This window comes from Panthera onca, chromosome A3 (genome assembly GCF_046562875.1).
Source record: "Panthera onca isolate mPanOnc1 chromosome A3, mPanOnc1 haplotype 2, whole genome shotgun sequence".
Taxonomy (NCBI): Eukaryota; Metazoa; Chordata; class Mammalia; order Carnivora; family Felidae; genus Panthera; species Panthera onca.
In genome coordinates, this window is record NC_138341.1 from 86,362,701 (window position 1) to 86,382,044 (window position 19,344).

Below are 19,344 nucleotides of genomic sequence, written 5' to 3' on the forward strand. Positions count from 1 at the left end.
GAAGAACACTCATATACCTACCACAGCTCCTATCTACCAGGCAAGCCCACATGATTTGTGTGCCATCAAGGAGACTGCTGGTGCAGGACTAGGGGTTGCTAATGAAGGTACAAATGCTTCTGGAATGGGAGATGTTGGCTGAACTATCTGCCTGAATATTACTGAGGGCGGTTTCCTGAAATCAATGAGAGTTGGGACGTTGCTTATTGGTGCCCGAACTTATACCTGACTAATCAGTACATCCGAGAATCTGGGTCCCAAGATGATAAACCAACCAACTAAACGAACAAAAATCTACTTTTAAGAAGGACATTGACAGGTAGCTGTTACGTATATCATTTCACAAGTTTTCAAGGCATGAAAGAAGTCCATCAGTAATGATAAGAGTAAATTTTTTAGCTATGTCTTCAAAGAAACAAAGGAATAATGTATTATTGGTAGGATCCTGTGTTCTCCTGCTGAGCTAAATGCTTATCACCTTGATGGCATGTCTATCAATACAGGACCCACAGACTTGATAGCTGAATTTCCTTCTAACTTCAGGATTCTAAAATGCCAGAAGGATGGTTCTCAAAGTACAGAACAAGGACTACAGCAGAAGCATCACTTAAAAACCTGTTAGAAATGCAAATTCTTGCCCCTTCCACCTTCCCAGAAACTCTAGGGGTGGGCCCACTTGTCTGTGTTTTAGAAAGGTATGGTAGCCAGCCTCCAGCATGGCCCCCAATGATCCCTACCTGGTATCCCCATCTTTGGGTAGTTCCATCCCACAACAATGGGACTGACTTGTGTAACAAATAGAATGTAGCCAAGGGGATAGATAGTTTATGACACCATAAAAAGTACTGAGACCTCCTTCTTGCTCTCTCCCTTGGATTGCCTGCTATAGGGAAGCCGGCTGCCATGTTGTGAGAGCATTCAAGTAGACCTATAGAGAGGTGTGGTAAGGAACTGAGGCCTCCAGTCAACAGCCATCTTGTGAGTGAACCATCCAGAAAACAGATCAGCCAAGCCAAGTCCAGACAGCTCAATGCAATCTCATGAAAGATACCAAGGTGAGCCGGCCAGCCAATCTGCTCCTACAATACTGACCACAGAAACTGTACAAGATAACAAATGCTTATTGTTCTGTCCAGTAGCTAAGTTTTGGGGTAATTTGCCTCACATCATTAGATATCTAATACATAAGCCCTCTCTGGGTGATTCTGACACATGTTAAACTTGAGAACTTCTCAAGTTCTAAGCTAAAACATTCATTCTCCAAATAATTACTTCTTGTACCTCCTATGCGCTAGGCTAAGAGCAGGAACACAATGGGAAAAGCACACACTTCCCAGCCCTTGATGCATCCTGCTCTCTTCCTTCATTGCCCAGTTTGTAATTTTATTTTATTTAGGGAAGGCACACCTATGTAATGTCTGTCACTCGGTGCACCATGAGTTCTTTGCCTGGTTTCCTCACCACTGGGCTGAGCCTGGGCTCAGCATCATGCTTGGCACATAGAGGGGCTTAATTAATACCTACTTATTGGATGACTTTCCCCTTCCATTTTCTCCACCTTCCTCCTGTATGATGAATTCAGGCACCAGGAACAAGTCTCCTAATACCACCAATGACATGACATTTAAAGGGTTCAAGGTGTGTTCCCCTGGGAATCTAACTACCATTTATTTCCATAGAAAGACATGTCTTTTGTGTTCAAAACAGTCAACTTTTAGAGTCCCTCTATTTCACACGTGCAGATTCATAAACACATATAAGGAAAACGTATGCAGCGGGTTTAGAAACATCAGTAATTAAATGTGACACCATTTTCCTTTCCAGAAGAGCACATCCATAAAGCAAAGGGCCTCATCTTGCTTCACCTGCAATATGTTCCCCACAGGTGGAGCCCTGCGCTAATGAGGAAAACCAGGGCGTCAGAATATTGCTCTCCTCTGATAGAAAGCATCCTGCTGACCGCTGTACCTGGGCAGAGCCCAGCGCTGTGCACACAGAAACATCCTGATCTCACCGACCAGGTCTGCAATGGGTTCTTTTTGTCCAGTAATGAACATGAGAGGTTAGTGTCTGGACATGATGAGGTGGTGAGACAAGAAGTCAATAGTTTTTTTTTTTTTTTTTCTACGTGACCTTAGAACACGTATTTGGAGAACACTTCTCAATAACAGAAAATAACTCATTGATTTTTAGAAATTCTTATGGCCGACAGATTGAGATGTGAGCGACATCATTCTGCTAATATTTAGGAACATCAGATAAGTTATAAGACAGACTCTGGCTCTCAGCATATTTCTGAGCAGGATCAAAGAGGAGGCAGACAGATAGCAAAATCAGCAGAGTATTCAGAGGGCGACTGGGGCTCTGCTGGGCACAGCCCACCCAGACTGCATCTCCCGTCCATCCTTAGTGAGAGCTCACTCTTAAATCTGGCCAGGGAAGGCAGGCCATGTCTTCTGTGACATCTGTATCCCCAGTCACAGAGCACAGCCCGCCCACTGGGAACTTAAGGCTTCCTTATCTGCTTGCTCTTTTTTCATTCTTCTGTGATTAGCAAAACTTAACAGCACTGTCCTATGCAACTTTGTGTGATGATGGAGATGTTCTCCTGCACTGTCAAGACAGTGGCCGGCAGTGCACGTGGATACTAAGAACCTGAAATAAGGCAAGTGCAAGAGGAACTGAAGCTTTTCTCTCCTTTAATCCTAATTAATTTAAATTTGCATGGCCACATGTGGCTAATAGTTGTCACTCTGGGCAGGACAGTGGTAGAAAACAGGAACCATTGCCCATTGGCACACCAACTCATCTTTAGAAAGATTTTATGAGTCTCATTTCTCATATGAGCATATTTAAGGCTCACGGGGGTAAGTGACATGCCCATGATCAAAAAGCTGGTAAAGGGCAGAGAAGAATTTACACTTAACCTGCCAGACCCAGCCTCCACTCCTGCAATGACGTCAAACTGCATTCCTCCATATTCGTGTAAAAGCAGCCTCTAAGGCAAGTATCAGCCTCTGAAAACTCCAAATTCTCAGTAAATAGCTATGAAAGGAAGCTGGCCATGTGTGGCAGGATTCCTTCCAACAAAAACACATGGGAAAATATTTCTCTCCAGCTATGACTATGTGAGTCTTTCAACTGCACATTGCTGTAAGTATATCTGACAGCCCCCACTGTGCTCTAAAACTTCTGCTCCAAGCAAGTAGAAGCCCCATGAATTCGTGAGAAGGCAACAATATGAAAATGATTTTATTAAACTTCCGCCACATCCCGTTACGCTGTCTAAGCATTATGCTCTCCTACTTACCCTTTGCTGACAAACTGGATTATACTTTCTTTCCTAAAGCAACAGGATCCCACGAAACTGTGCAAAAGATAAAGACACTACGATTTCAAAAAACTGATTTGGACACAGAGTGTCAAAGGTATGACTTTAAAAGGGGGTTAGCTATACTTAAGGCAGCTAATCTACAGAGTCATATCGTAAATTCTGTCTTGAACTCTAGGTAAAATAGTTCACATTATTGCAATACCAGAAACTCACTCCAAAATCCACAGGCCTCCATTCAGATACTTGTGTGTCCTGTATCCATAACGAAAACAGTGCTATCTCTCCTTTATTCAGAGGGACCCAATCTGCAGCCCAAATTAAGAAACAGGGTGGCTAATTCCTTGAAATTAGGCGGGGAGAACATCACAGTTTTTTGTGGACACAACTAACATCCTTTGGTTCCACTACAGCTTTCATATTGCCAAGGGGATCGAGGATATTCCTTAATACTACCCTACTCGGGTAAAATCAAAGAGATAATGGGATGATTAGCTGAATCATGGGTAAAGAAGTAGAGTAAAACCACAAATTTTGGAGGATCAAAGCCTGGCTGCAATATATATATATATAAAATAAGCTAAGTGTGATGATCCTGTTATATGAAAAAAATTCATTTTTTAGATTAGAGCTAGTGGACTCTGGCAGCAAGAGCTGTACAAGGTCTTAGAATTAGTCTCAACAAAGCCTGCACTTGCTATCTTGCAGCACATGACACTATCCTACGGTCACAAATTCAGCTCCTCAATCTGGTATCACGTAAACAATGTGAATGGGTGAGTGGCTAGTGGATCACAGATGACCCAGGTGGGGTCTGTGTGTCTTCCCCCTTGAATCCAGTGGGGCCTTGACTACTCTGACCCGCAGAAGAGTGCAAGTGACATTGTGCAGGTCTCTAGGCCTCAACCTTAAGAAACAGGCAGCTTCTATTTCCTGCCTTTTGGCACACTTGCCAGGGGCCATGAGCTCCCATGTAAGAAGCCCGAGTACCCTGAGACCACCATGCAAGAGACCACGTGCAGGCACAAAGTCAATAGTCCTGGCTGAGCCCGCCCTCCCAGCCATCCGCGCCACAGGGGCCAACCACGGGAGTGTAGCCATCCCATGAAGCAGGTGAATACCATGAAGTTATTCCCACTGAAGCCTGTGGAACAGAAGAATAACCCAGCCAAGCCTGTCCTGACCCACAAAACCGACAGAAAATAAAACAGTTTTTGCTGTACACCTTGCAATTCTGGGGGCAGTTATCACGTACCAATAGAAAACTGGAAAAAACAGAGTGTTTCTACTATCTTCAGCTTATCTATGCTTCCTCTAAAACCAACTTTTAATTGTTCTGATTAAATAACATAACTGTACATTTGCTAAATACTAAGCCTAACCCTAACCCTGAGTGCCTGCCTGATTATCCATTTTTATATATACCTACCAATGAAGCCAGAAGATGGTGGGTTGGGCTGAATCTTCTCCTTGGTGTTCTCCTGAATAATGTCCCAAAGCTGCCATATAAATTTAGGATGAAGAATGTAAAATGGCTGATTTGGGTTTCTCTGCCGGTGCTGAACATATGGAGTGAACAGGTTGTAATCTGGTTTCTTGTACCACTAAGAAAAAAAAAAAATCAACAAAATCAAGTACAGAGAACCACACTGTGAAAAGGAAACAGGTCAGCACGGGGGTGGGGTTGGAGACTATTTAGAGGCTAAGGGCCGGGGAGAAGGAGGTGAAGTACAGGCACTGCCTCATGGATGAGGGAACCAGAACAAAAAGAGATAGGGTCCCAGCCCTGAGGGACAAGGATTTGTTCTTTAGTGAAATATGGGAGATGAGCTAGGGCAGGGGCCCCAGACTTCTCTGTAAAGGGCCAGGTAGTAAACCCTTGAGGCTTTGTGGGCCAGACAGTCTCTTTTGCAACTAGTCGATGCTTCTATTGTACTGAGAAAGTCACAGAAGATACATCATGAATGAGCATGGCTGTGTTCCAATACAACTTTATTTACAAAATGGGGCCAGATTTGGTCCACGGCTATAATGTGCTGACCCTGGGGCTTCAATCAGTGTATTTCAAAACATATTTTTCATATGTAATACACAGTGACAGAAAGCATATCAGTTATTGCCTAGGTCTGGGGCAGTGCTGGGAAGACCGATAGGTAGGGCACAAGGAACTCCTGGGAGTGCTGAAAATATTCCATTTCTTACCTGCGGTGGTGGATACATGACTATATATATTTGCTAATACTCATCAACATGTATCCTTCCACTGACTGTACATGTTACTGTATGAAAAAATGTACAATAAGGTTGATTTACTTAAAAAAATTTTTTTAATGTTTATTTTTGAAGGAGAGAGACAGAACGTGAGCGGGAGAGGGGCAGAGAGAGAGGGAGACACAGAATCCGAAACAGGCTCCAGGCTCAGAGCCAGACATGGGGCTCTGAGGGAGGAGGGCACAGAGCCAGACATGGGGCTCGAACTCACAATCTGTGAGATCATGACCTGAGTGAAGTTAGTCGCCCAACCAACTGAGCCACCCAGGCGCCCCTAGGTTTACTTTTAAATGTCTTCAGAACATCTGAGGTGCCACCATGAAAAAATGGGATTTGGAGGTATGTGGGGGAGAGACTTAGTTCATAAGGCTCTGAGGGCCCTGTTATCTCTTCAAACAGACACCTTCGGGAAACAGTAGATACGCACTGAGATCCCAAGTAATATTCCATGGTTGAATGGGTTCTGTGGCTTTAACAATTTTGAAAAGGACTGGGGCCAATCATCTTTTGTAAACTTTGCCCCCAAGCCAAGAGGCAGCAGAAGGGAAGCAAGAGGGGTATGGGCCTCAGTTTCTTCACCCCTCCTCCTGCTCCCCAGAACACAGGCCACCCAGAAAGCAGCCCGGTTGCCTGGGTTTCAGCACTGTTGCTGTCCCCTCCATCGGGTTGGACAGCTCTGTGCCCTGGGCTTGGATGCTTCCCAAGGAGGAAGAAACAAGGTCCAATAGCTAGAGCTCTCAGTCTGTCCACAGATAGTGAGAAAGCTGTCAGAACTTAAAACCAGAGAACTTCAGACCGGAAAGGAAGCTGGAGTTCCAACATGCATTTCGTCCCAGATTCTCAGTAGACGGTACCTGTGAAAATCAGCCAGAGAGCTTTCTCAGAAACTACACACTGGGGCTGTAAGTGGTATGTCAGGAAATGGGGCTCTGACAGATACATTTGAAAAAATACTCTCCAGGTGATTCTGGTTTGCGCTCCTGGTTAAGAACCAGTTAGGATTAAAAGAGAGAGGGAAGCAAACCATAAAAGACTCAAATGTAGAGAACAAACTGAGGGTTGCCAGAGGGGTGATGGTGCGGGGAGGGGCTAAGTGGGTGAGGGGCATTAAGGAGGGCACTTGTTGGGTCTTTTACTCCTGAAATCATTACTACACTATATGTTAACTAACTTGGATTTAAGTACAATTTAAAAAAATTTTTTTAAAAAGAACCAGTTAGGAATCATGCTAGTTAAATGTCCAGCCTTGGTCTCAAGATGAACAGTGACACAACAGCCCCAGAAGGACCCATCTGACCTTGGGCCGCTGCTCTCTTGGGAAGTCCTCTTGGTAAAGCCAAGGCCTGTTCCCTCATTTCCATCATCTTAAGAAGGATGCATTCTTTTGGGTCATGATAGAACAAGTTGAAAGACGCTCAGTGGCACAACAGACATTATCTTTCATGAGGCTAAAACTATCACACTTCTTTCCCAGCCTTCCTTAAAAGACAAGTGCATCGGCTTTTCATCCAAGTTCTCACCAGAAGTAACTAGCTGCTTGTTTAGATAGGCAATGATTTGCCAGAATGCCATGAATGTAACTTGCTTATATTTTGATGGCTAGCAGTAATCTTGTTTACACTATATCACATAAGGTAAGAAAGGTTTAGAGGAAAAAGCCAGAGTTGCACACTCAAGAAAAGTCTGTAACAGGTTCCACTTAAAGGGCAGTGAGCTGTTGATTCACAAAGTTTAGATTCTCTTATCAAGCACTTTGAATTTATTTCAGAAGGTCTCGTAACTACGTGGAAAGTGATGTAACCCTATCACAATGGAAAACTCTGAGTTTACTTGGCTCAACTTCCAGTGTAACTAGGAATTTCTGAACATTTAGGGCACTGTGATTTGTTTTTGTTTTTAAATCTTCCAGAGCAAAAGCCCTTTTTTCATTAGATAGGTCACGTTCACCAAGTACGCTACCGGAACTGGGTATCAAAATGGTATGAACGCCCATGTATTTCAGTAGTGCCCATGATTGGTTTCATTCTGTGAAAGCTTAATCCTTGACTTGCTCCCATTATTAATCAGTCAAAGGCACTGTCTGATCAGTAGGGTAAGGGCACCAAAGGGAACACTTACCAGGTTAAGATTTGCAGAGTAAGGAGCAGGGTCCCAGGCCACCAAAATGACGTTTTTATACAATGAACTGTCAATGAAGTGATGATTGGGGTTGGTCAGAATCTGCAAATACATACAGAAATCATTTCAAAGCGAGTGGCTCTTCAAAATTATATTTTTAAAAAGAGGAAAGTTTAAAAAAATGAATCAGAGCAAGAAAAACAAAGTTACTCAGACTTTACTATTTTCCTCTGGGGGAGTGAGAGAGGCAGGCATTGCACGCTAGTGAACCTGAAGAAATGTCTGGGGAAACTAGGGTTAAAAATAAAATTTAGGAGGGGTGCGTGGGTGGCTCTGTCAGTTACCCGTCTTGACTTCAGCTCAGGGCATGATCTCATGGTTCATGAGTTCCAGTCCCCAGTCAGGCTCTGTGTTCACAGCCCAAAGCCTGGAGTCTCCCTGGGATTCTGTGTCTCCCTCTGTCTCTCTGCCCCTCCCCCATTCTTGTTCTGTCTCTCTCTCTCTCTCAAATATAAATAAACATTAAAAAAATTTAAAAAACAAAATAAAATAAAATTTACGAGTTCTTACATTTTCATCAGCATTATACCCATAGCCAGTGGTATTGAATCAGCTCCTGAAAGATGTGATGCCTTAGCTAATTTGCCACCCCCGACCTCCTCTCTAATTGCCTTCACAGACAACTGGAGAAGGAGGCACAGATATGAATGACCCACGTTATTAAGGCGCCTTCAGAGTGCCAGCCTCAGGACAAATGGAACAGGGACAGCCAGCAGACTGGTGACAGCCCACATGTGACTTCCTCCCTCTGTGGTCCTAGAGGAGTCCTTCGATCTCACCTGCCAATCGTCTTTTTTAAACTACAGCTTTGGAGGAGAAAAAAAAAATTGGTTTTCCTCAGTGTTGAGGTGCAACTTTTCACAGTTTTTAAGATGCACTCTCTTTCTTCATACAGATTTCTCAAGTCAGGACATATTTTACAGGTGGCATGTATTTTAATTTGTGGGGATGATTAGCTAAAAAGCTGGAAGTGTTAATAAATGAATGGCGACTCTTACAATCCATGCTGTCTATGAAGCAAGGAAACATGGCGATTGTTTTTTCCCTTGCTGCAGGCTGCCTGGCTCAGGGTCCCAGGCAGAAAGCTAATCTTTTCTTCTGCAAGCAACTTGTCATAAATCATCCATCACCTCATGTTCTTTCTATATAGTTTGAAACTCTAGAAACTGCCATGGTTTTGAGAATAATTTTGCTTTGAATTTGGAAAATATTTGTATGAAGAACACCAAAAAGAGAAATACTTCCATTTTCAACAATTTCATTTTTAAAATTTTCAGATAATGGACTAAAGTTTCCAAGCCACCCTACTGACCCTTGGATTTTGTAGCCTTTGCTTTTTCTCCCCTTCATCCCTTACCTTTCACACCACCATGATTTTTTTCTAAATTTAACTGTCCTTTGCTCCATCTGTAATATACAACACACTAAGACTATGATTATATATATATATACACATACATATGCAAATATGGATATCCATACACGTTTCTTTTTTTTTTTTTCAACGTTTTATTTTATTTTTGAGATGGAGAGACACAGCATGAATGGGGGAGGGGCAGAGAGAGAGGGAACACAGAATCGGAAGCAGGCTCCAGGCTCTGAGCCATCAGCCCAGAGCCCAACGCGGGGCTCAAACTCGCGGACCGCGAGATAGTGACCTGAGCCGAAGTCGGACGCTCAACCGACTGAGCCACCCAGGCGCCCCAATACATGTTTCTATATCTTCTCTGATTTTTCCTTTTAATCTTATTTACTCATTTCTTCCTAGTCATGTCACACATAAATGCCTATTTATCTGCATTTTTTCTCATCAATTCTTTTATGATTACAAGAACCTACAAATAAGCAAGATCATGGTCATGTACAACTGGGTAATTTCTCTTCATTCACCCAGTTAAACTATTTACCAATAAAATGTACATGCATGAAAACACTCCATCCATCTTACCTGGGAATTAATGATGCGCACGGTGGTTTTATTTCCAACATCTTTCTCATAGCCACGTGTAGGTGCCGAGTTAAATCTCAAAACTGCATCATGAGAATCTAAGAACACATGAGTGACAAAGTTACTTTATTTTTTGCTGTAGAATCAACATAATTTAGAAAAAGTTTTTTTTTCAACGTTTTTTTTTGTTGTTTTTTTTTTTTTTTTTTTTTTTTTTTTTTGGGACAGAGAGAGACAGAGCATGAACGGGGGAGGGTCAGAGAGAGAGGGAGACACAGAATCGGAAACAGGCTCCGAGCCATCAGCCCAGAGCCCGACGCGGGGCTCGAACTCACGGACCGCGAGATCGCGACCTGGCTGAAGTCGGACGCTTAACCGACTGCGCCACCCAGGCGCCCCTAGAAAAAGTTTTAAAGCAAATTTTTTAATACCTGAAGCTAACTGGAAACAACCAATATAGTTAAGATACCCATACATGTCATTTTCAGTGTCTGTAGTGTTTATTTCGAATGAGGTCTTCGCTAGGGGACAAATCAGCATGGGAATATATGAATCCATTACATGTGGTCTAATGTCATCTCAGATATATGTAGATACTTGTTATGTGTTCATATTCTTTAAAGGGGGCATGCTTTATGCGGGCATTCTCTTAGAGATTCCAGTGTATTTCGAAGATGGAATCTATGGGAGCAGACAAAGGCTGCAGACAGAGGCTGCTTGTTTGTGGCCTCTTATTGCTTTAGAGCACGAAGGCTGCTCATGGTGTCGCTAAAGAGGCCACTTGTGCCAGGACAAGGACATCTCCCACACAGTGAGAGCCACAGCCTTCAGTGCAACTTTTATACCTTGGGGTACTGGTTTGTGCTTAAAAAGAACACCAGCCCTATAGAACACTGTACTTTAACTATACTGGAATTGAAATTTAAAAGTTGAAAAAGAAAGAAGGAAAGAAAGAAAGAAAGAAAGAAAGAAAGAAAGAAAGCCAGCTGATTTCTGTGCTTTACAAATTTCTGCTGATTCCCAGAAGGCCCACGTGAGAGCAATCGAGAGCATTCTGCATTTCCAGCAATGGTATGACCAACTGCCACAGGACTGGAGGACGGGAGACACCACCAGTGGTACTGGCTGCCGAGGCTCTTTACACTCTTTAAGGGCACACCTTGGTTCACCGAACCTCGACTACAACATAAATCTGTGTCTCTCTTCATTCAACTTGACAGACTTCCTCAAGTTCTCAGGGGTCCCGGGTGAAAACACACCTCCCACATCCTGGAGGCTGACGAGGACACGAAGAGCTAGAGGTAGGCTAGATGGGAATGGGGACACGTTCCCTTTCCACAAAGCAGTCTAGATGCATGCATATGTCTTGAAATCTCCCAAGCCAGCTACTGTGTTGCCCAGAAACTAGAGTTAATCAGCAATAAGGGAATCGCTACGGACTATCTTTAGCTTCAAAAATTCTATGCACATTTCAAGCTTACCTTGGAGCAACAACAATGCCTCTGTCTGCGTGAGAGAGAGGTAAGGTTATGTATTTCTGATTCACCAAAGAGCCTGTAGACGTGCCCTATGTTTACCGTGACCATACCCCACACAAGTCCTTAAAGCAGGCCACCTCCTTGAGTGTGCTGCTCCCTCCTGAGCAGTCTTCCTAGGAGAGACTTTCCTACTCCCTAAGTAGCAGAGACTGGGCACACATGCCACCATTGAAACAACGTTACCTTACGGGGCGCCTGGGTGTCTCAGTCAGTTAAGCATCTGACTTCAGCTCAGGTCATGATCTCACATGGATTTGAACCCTGTGGATTTGAACCCTGTGTCCGGCTCTGTACTGACAGCTCAGAGCCTGGAGCCTGCTTCAGATTCTGTGTCTCCCTCCCTCTCTCTGCCCCTCCCCTGCTCGCACTCTGTCTCTCTCTCAAAAATAAACAAACATTAAAAAGAAAAACAAGCAAAACACAGTTATCTTAGGTGCCTTTCTTGACGGGCCCTGAACTCAGAAGAATTTGTATTCCAGTTTTGAGCACCAAAATTAAACAGAACACAAAGAATGAATAACGGGTACTTGACTACGTAATTGAAAAAATTCTAAAGGGGAGCCTTGGGTGGCTCAGGGGGTTAATCTGACTTCAACTCAGCTCATGATCTCGAGGTTTGTGAGTTCGAGCCACATGCCAAGCTCTCTGCTGTTATCACAGAGCCCACTTCAGATCCTCTGTTCCCCTCTTTCTCTGCCTCTCCCCAGCTCGTTCTCTCTCTCTCAAAAATAAACAAATAAGCATTAAAAAAATTCTACAGTGTTCTTTTAGGGGAAATGGTGCAGGGGGGAGCAAGCTGTGACCACCTGTTTTAGTAAATAAAGCTGGACCACAACACAGACATAGTCATTTGTTTATCTATTGTCTGTAATGGCAGAGGTGAGTTGTGACAGTGACTCCTATGGCTCACAAAAACTAAAATATTTACTACTTGGTTCTTAAAGAAATAAATAAAGAGGTTTGCCAATGTTTACATTCTAGGTGATCCATGCTTTGAATAAATGATGCCTCACAACCTGAACACTTTCTATTTTCTTTACAATATAAGCACTTGTTCATATATATATATATATATATATATATATATATATATATATATATTTTGTAATGAGCTGTTTGGTTATTTATTTTTATTGGATAGTATTTTCTCACACAAATTCAAATGCTATTGGAGTCAGAAAAATTTGATTACCCAAAGCAGTGGTTCTCACGTTTTGGTCTTAGAACCCTCTTACACTCTTGAAAATTATTGACAACACAAAGTTCTTTTGTTTATTTGGATTATATCTGTCAATATATGCCTACTTCGGAAGCAAAATAGAAAATAAAGATGTTTTGGGGCGCCTGGGTGGCTCAGTCGGTTAAGCGTCCGACTTCGGCTCAGGTCACGATCTCACGGTCCGTGAGTTCAAGCCCCGTGTCGGGCTCTGTGCTGACTGCTCAGAACCTGGAGCCTGTTTCAGATTCTGTGTCTCCCTCTCTCTCTGACCCTCCCCTGTTCATTCTCTGTCTCTCTCTGTCTCAAAAATAAATAAATGTTAAAAAAAATTAAAAAAAAAAGAAAACTTAAAGATGTTTATTAATTAACTGATTATTATTTTCTTAAAGTAGGCTTCATGCCCAGCATGGAGCCCAAGGTGGGCCTTGAACTGACCACTCTGAGACCAACACCTGAGCTGAGATCCAGAGTCAGATGCTTAACCGACCAAGCCACCCAGGCACCCTTACTTACTCATTTATTTTAAAATAAAATATTTTTATGAAAAATAACCATATTCAAAAAATAGAGGACTTGCACTGGTTTAAATGTCTGCAAATCTCTTTAACGCCTGGCTTTTCAGAAGACAGTTGGTTTCTCTTAACTGCTTCTGCATTCTGTTGCAACATATTGCTTTAGTTGAAGTATATGAACCCTCCGATATATCTTTGAAAATGTAAGGAGTACTTAAAGTCTTTCCACATTACTGAGAATATTCTTCTTTGATACTTCATCAAAACTTGACAAGTGCTACTTTCTTAAAAAAGCTTTCCTAATGTGGAATGTGAAACCGTATCAATGAACTTGCCATGCTCTGTTACATTAAAATCCATTCAAATAGTTCATCTTGCTCTTAAAATGGATGATTCACCCACGCATGATTTTGCAGCATTGTGCAACGGTCATTTGGAACTACCAATTTAATAAGTTATGCAGATCTTCCAAATATTGATGCACATCATTATAAGGTATCCCCCCAAGTCACAGCAGTTAATATTACCATGCATCTCATCAGTTTTTAAGGCTGGGACACTTCTAAGTTTGAAAGAGTGCCTCATGGGGTTAATGAGGTTGAAACTAGCAGAAAGTTTAAAGCTTGTTTTTCTGAGAACTGTTCCCCCCTAATCAGCTGCTGTGTCTTTTCAGACCCCACTAACAAACTCACTTAGCTATTTCTGCAGAAGCCTGGACTCAAGGTCAACTGATATGGTTCCAGCCTAGGAACAAGCAAAGCCCGGCATTCCTTACTCGAGATTACAAGCCCAAGACCCCCTCCAGTTTATACTGGCTCTCAGAGCAAGCCCATAACCCCTCTCCTCATCTGAAGATAACCTCCTGACATCAGGGGCTGAATTCTGCCTCCTTCCAGAGTTAAGTCTCCACCTCAAGGGAACATGGGGTATATGTTACAATAAATGTTTGCTCAATGAACATGCTATCTTTCCTTATGAGTAGTTGTTAAGTTTCCTTGCACTTTGCATCAATATGTATGCATTCTCAACCCCTATGATTGTAAAAAACTCATTCCCTCCCCCTTGGAGGAAGCAGATTTGAAGCTTATCCTCCCTTCTTCAGGTTTGGCTGCATAAATGAACCCTTTCCTTGCTGCATACCTGATGTCTCGGTGATTGGCTTTGCTGCTGCACATAGGGCAGACGAACTTGGGTTCAGTTACAAGTTCCTGGTTGAAAGCTGGAATTTTATTACTGGCAAAAAAAAAAAAAAAAAAAAAATACTGTCCGCTATTTTCCTAAAAGGGACAGGCTCACTCAATTCCTCTTTGAGAAAATATCTACCAAATATCCAGTGACTGAATGAAGTATGTCTATCAGTCATTTGTTTCAAGTAAACATGGTGTCGCATGATACAAGTGGCTAGTTCTGCTCACTACTCAGCCACACAAGGGCTTTTCCACTATGTGCTGGTGTGCAGAAGCGTTTTCACGTCATTGCCTTCTTGGTCTTGAAAACGCGTGTACTCAAAGGCTGATATTTAATAAAGCCAACATTTTAAAATGTTTTCCTGCTTCATCAAGGACACCCATAAGTGAAACTGCCACTCTATTCTTCTCCTGCAGAGCTTGGCTGCAGAAATCACAACTATTAATTGGGCACCACTGCCTTCATTTACACTAAGCAGCAGTTTTACCTACCGCTGCCTCTGCACCACCAGTGCAAATGTCAATGGTTAAAAAGACCCCTGTGTGTTTTCATAAAAAGTTTTCCCCTCATGAGCCCCTGAAGGGGTCTTGGGACCCCAAATGTAAGCGCATCACAATGATGTGAACGGCTGATCTGGGGCAACCCACTCCCAAGGCAGAGTGAGAGCAGGCTCCAGGCAGTGGGGTGACCTTTAGGAACAGACGTAATCAGGGCACTATGAGGGCAAGAAGTGTGAGGCCAGTGCTGCTGAACCTTAGTTCTCCTGCTAAACCATGCTGCCCTTGGACGCAGCCTCTGTCTAAAGGAGAGGTGAATAAGCCAAGGCTTCCAAGCAGTGGGTGCTTTTCAAATTAATTAGGTAGAAATTCCAAATTAACTGTATCACCCTTGAAAATGTCACAGCTTTTAAATGCCAGTATCCTACACTGAGGTGTGTGTTAAGCCTTCAAGCGACCACACAAGGCACAGGGCACAAAAACATAAACTAGCTTAATTCCTTTGGAAGTGGTAGGAGTCTAAAGAGTTAAAAGGCCAATTTTTGTGCAGGAGGCTGCTATGGATGGACTAGGAACCTCCTTAAAGCTGTCAGTGGGATCAGGATGGGAGGGGGGAGCGTTTTGGGGAGGATGAGCTGAGAGCGTGTCTATCACGCAGACATGTTTTGTAAACATATGCCTGGCTGTGCATCTCCTTGATAACGCTCTTGAAAAACTAAGCTGTCCATTCATATTTAGAAAAGAAGGAATGGATCAGACAGCAAGCACATGGGGAATAAAGTAAAGCCTCATTTCTGGAGAAGGCATTTCCAGGGTAGAGCCATTTCGTGTTGACCTTGAGAACAGGGCCAGGCTACATGCATTCACTAAGGAAGATTAAAAAACCCTTCAAGAAGCAGCCAGCCAGGAGGTGTACCAGCACTAAGTCAGTGCCCTGCCTTGGGCACTGGGCCCCACATCCCCCTCCTCCCTTCCCGCACTCCTCCAGAAAACAAAATCTGAAACAGCAAGGGAGCAAAAGCCTCCAGTCTATAGGGAATGGCCTGCCAAAAAGATGATTCATCCCTCTCAAGACTCCGCCACCCCTGTGTGCCTCGCCTCTCCCTGGGACTGCTGCAGTGTGACTTCCTTTGTGCCCTCCACTCCAGGCTCTGGAACTCTCTCTGAAATGCGAAGCTGACCCATCACTTCCCTGCTTCAAAGATCGTAATTCCTCTCTGGGCCCCATGGACCCAGGGGTCAGAGCTAGACTTTCTGGAGACCCAGAGTGGGGTTTAATGGAGTCCAGGCTCCACCCACTGTGCCTGTAGGTGCCCCCATAAAACAGGAAGATTCCTTTTCTTGGCTTTGCAACAGTTTACACAAGAGCATTTAGAACAGGACTTTGCAGTAGACACCCTATAAGTGGCACCTTTTATTACAATTATTAAGTGAAATCTAATTTCTGGAGAATGATGTGCAAGCGGCCTGCCTGCCTATCAGTGTAAGTCTCTCCCCACTCCCAGCCCCTCGTGCTCCCTGTAGATCTCATGCCACCCACCTCCCCCATCTCCCCTACCCCTGTGCCCTTCTGTGTGCCCCCCACTCCCCGCCCCGCCAAGCACTTCTCATGCTGTGTCTCACCTACCTCTTACCCTAGACTTCAGCCTGGATTTCCCTCTTTGGGCAGTCCTTGCTAACCTCTCTCTACCCAGTCATCAGCCCTCACGGTGGGTTAGGATTCTGCTGTCATTTCTTCCCCATCAGTAAGCATATCTCTCTGTCCTTCTAACCACAATACTGAAAATGTCTGTTCCAGTTGGTCTTCTCCAATAGACTGCATAGGACTTGAGGTTTATCTCTCAGCCTTATTTATCTTTGCATCGCTAGTGCCTAGCATAGCATCAGGCCTCGGTGGGTTGGGGACTCAATAAATAATCAATTCCTGTTAAATAACTACAGGATCTTCTTTCTCCCCTTATGAGGCATCAGGATCTGCCAAATCCTAAGCTATTACCACCAAGTACCATATGCCCTGCTTCCTACACACAGCCCTCCACACCCTCCCACTTCCCCAGACCCTTCCCAGAATTTGAGTTTCAAGCACACAGACCCTGATTTCCCACATCAGGGCTAGGACTGTTAAGACATTTCTCCTCTGTAGTGTGTTTGCACAGGACTGCTGGGAGCTGATTTCACTACTAAATTATTATTGTTTATATGTATGGCTGAAAAAAAAATCATCTCTTAGTTCTAGGAAAGAATGTTCCATGTTTCCAAAACAGTTCAGTTTGCTTTGCAATAACACATTCAAAGTGGAGGTGTTTACAACTGCTATACTGTTCTCAAAAACAATTACATGGCATGACTCAAGCCTAACAGAAGAGGGAGAAGCAAGACTGCATTGTCAGCAGAGCAACCAGCAGAGGGAGCTACAGGGTGGCCGATAAGCAAACCTGAGGCGCATGGGGTCTCTCACTCAGAGAGGGGAGATTGATGGAGCATTCTGGGCCAGTACAGCCTGGAGGGGCCTCCTGGCAGGGGTGACATGGAGGTAGGTACTTTCTTAGCTTCTTCCTCAGTCTTTCATGAGACCATGACCTTCTGTAAGTTCTTTGATCTTCATTTGGCCAATTACACAAGTAGAAATGTAGGGGCCAAGATGATTTTAGCTAACCAGCATGGCACGCCCCAGCATTCCAAGTTGCCTGAAGGAATCTGCTGAGTGAATCTGTTTTTATCAAGAGAGACATTAACAAATATGTGTTATAAGCACATATACGTTAGGGGAGCAGGAAGGAGACATAGAAGCACCTGGCATGCACAAGTGCTGAGACTAAGACACACCCTCGCTTATAAAAATGAAACTTTTTGCTTTTACACACGGAACTGTGCTGATTCCACATTCTTAAAATGGTAGTAAAAAATTGGGTTCAAAGGAACCTGGGCAATACAATAAAGAGAATTTCTTAAAATTTCTGAGTTGCGTTCTTCAATATCATAATTGGAAGTCTATAGTTCTAATCATGAAGCTTCACCTAAGGGCAGACAATAGAAGTTAAATTTGGATGCTAGCAACTAACAAAGATGTAACTGACATTTCACGTTCCCCAGAAATGTGTAATTCCCAGTGTCTTTCACACTCTCTTCCAAACTCTGAATCAAGCAGAATTTATAAGACTCTGGTCAAGGATATTTTTGCCAGAATAAAGAGCAAGAGAAATCTCCCTGACACGCAAGAGCAATCCATATATGCAGCTACTATGCAGAGGTGTTTAAAATAAAGCAAAACAAAACTGGAAGCAAGTTACTGCCTGCTTTAAAGCATAATACTTAAATTCCTTCTTACATTATTAATAATGGTCCTCGGGAATGAGAAGGAACTTCACCCCAGGGAGCTTTAAACCACTGTTCTTCCATAATCAATTGCAGACTACTCTGCTCTGGCTTTGGCTGCACATGACACATGGACAGTGTTATTATGAGCCTGCTGTAATGTCAGCACTGGGACACTGGGACCCTACACCTCAAGCCCGTGCTCGTGCTTACTTTTTTTAACTTTTTAAAAATTCACATTCAGCTCCATTCCCAAGAATGTCTGATAGGAGGTCTGGGTGGTGGGACCCGATTACAATGGCATCGCCCCATTTCAAGGCAGCTCTGGCATGTCAGCCCCTCCTCAGGAATACAGAACACTGACAGACCCAAGAAACAATGGTTATTCCTTTCTACCAAGTGAGCAAAAGCCCCTTGACTGAAACTTCCAGATTAGCTATGAGCTACAACACTGTCTACTGTGAGAATGTATTAGACACAGTTGTTTTACAACTTGACTTCAGGCCAAGGCTGTGTCCGATTCACATTTTTTTCTTGGCACCTAGTACAGAAGTCTGAACATAGTAAGGACTAAACACATGTTTACTAAATGAATGAATGATTCTATAGACTCAAACTGCTTGTTTGCCCGTGTGGCAATGGAATGAGCATGGGCACAGAGGGAAGGCTAAGGCCTTACAGCTAAGCCTGAAGTTTGCTGAGAAAGAAGGAATTCTGCCTCCAGATGCAAAAGAGAAACCCTGCCTCAACTTCCCACCTGCTGGCCTGCCCTGCAGACTCCAGCCTCCAGACAGCAGTCTCAACTCTTATCCAAACTTCCAGCCTATTCACCTGCCCTACAAATTTCAGACTTGTCCGTCCCCACAACTGCAGGAGCAAGTGCTTAAAAAAATCTCCTCTCTCTCTACATCAATCTGTTTTTCTGGACAAGCCTAATACAGGAACTATGACCCAGATGTGCTCTTGGGCTCCTGACAGGGCTCTGAAGGCAGAGTTCAGAAGGAAAGACGGATACCCAAGGTGTGGTCATGTTATTTACCATCTTGGAGAAGGTCCCTGATGGGTGTCCTGGCCACGACTCAAAGGTTGGACATGCACTAGCTGGCGTGAGGTCAGAGCTCATTGTGCAGACAAGAAGGGCTCTTCTCAGAGCCACAACATCCATTTAGTCCCTGGGCTAACTAAAATCACCACCATGCATACTTCTCTTTGCCGTTGCACCCTCTCTAACTGTCGCTGCCCTGCAGACAGTTCTGCTTTTTTTTTCTGGCCCTTGCTCCTCTCCCATGAGCCTACAACTTAGGGGTTCATCAGGTCTCTGCAGGCTAGGCCAGGAGCCTGGCCACG

General features: G+C 43.7%; 1 protein-coding gene and 1 long non-coding RNA gene across 4 annotated transcripts in view; one reads left to right on the forward strand and one right to left on the reverse strand.

The window, feature by feature from the left end:
- Nucleotides 1-19,344, reverse strand: part of ST6GAL2 (ST6 beta-galactoside alpha-2,6-sialyltransferase 2) — an 85,134-nt gene that overhangs the window by 23,265 nt on the left and 42,525 nt on the right. For all 3 annotated transcript variants that reach the window (XM_060610107.3, XM_060610102.3, XM_060610092.3), the window contains exons 3-5: nt 9,729-9,826; nt 7,721-7,822; nt 4,761-4,935 (exon numbers count right to left, since the gene is read on the reverse strand). In XM_060610107.3, the coding sequence (XP_060466090.3) occupies nt 4,761-4,935; nt 7,721-7,822; nt 9,729-9,826 (375 nt within the window). The remainder of the gene's footprint in view (nt 1-4,760; nt 4,936-7,720; nt 7,823-9,728; nt 9,827-19,344) is intronic.
- LOC144615905 (uncharacterized) lies at nt 854-8,780 on the forward strand. The gene is made up of 3 exons (XR_013554596.2): nt 854-1,055; nt 1,886-2,062; nt 8,400-8,780. It is a non-coding gene; the product is annotated as an uncharacterized LOC144615905 (long non-coding RNA).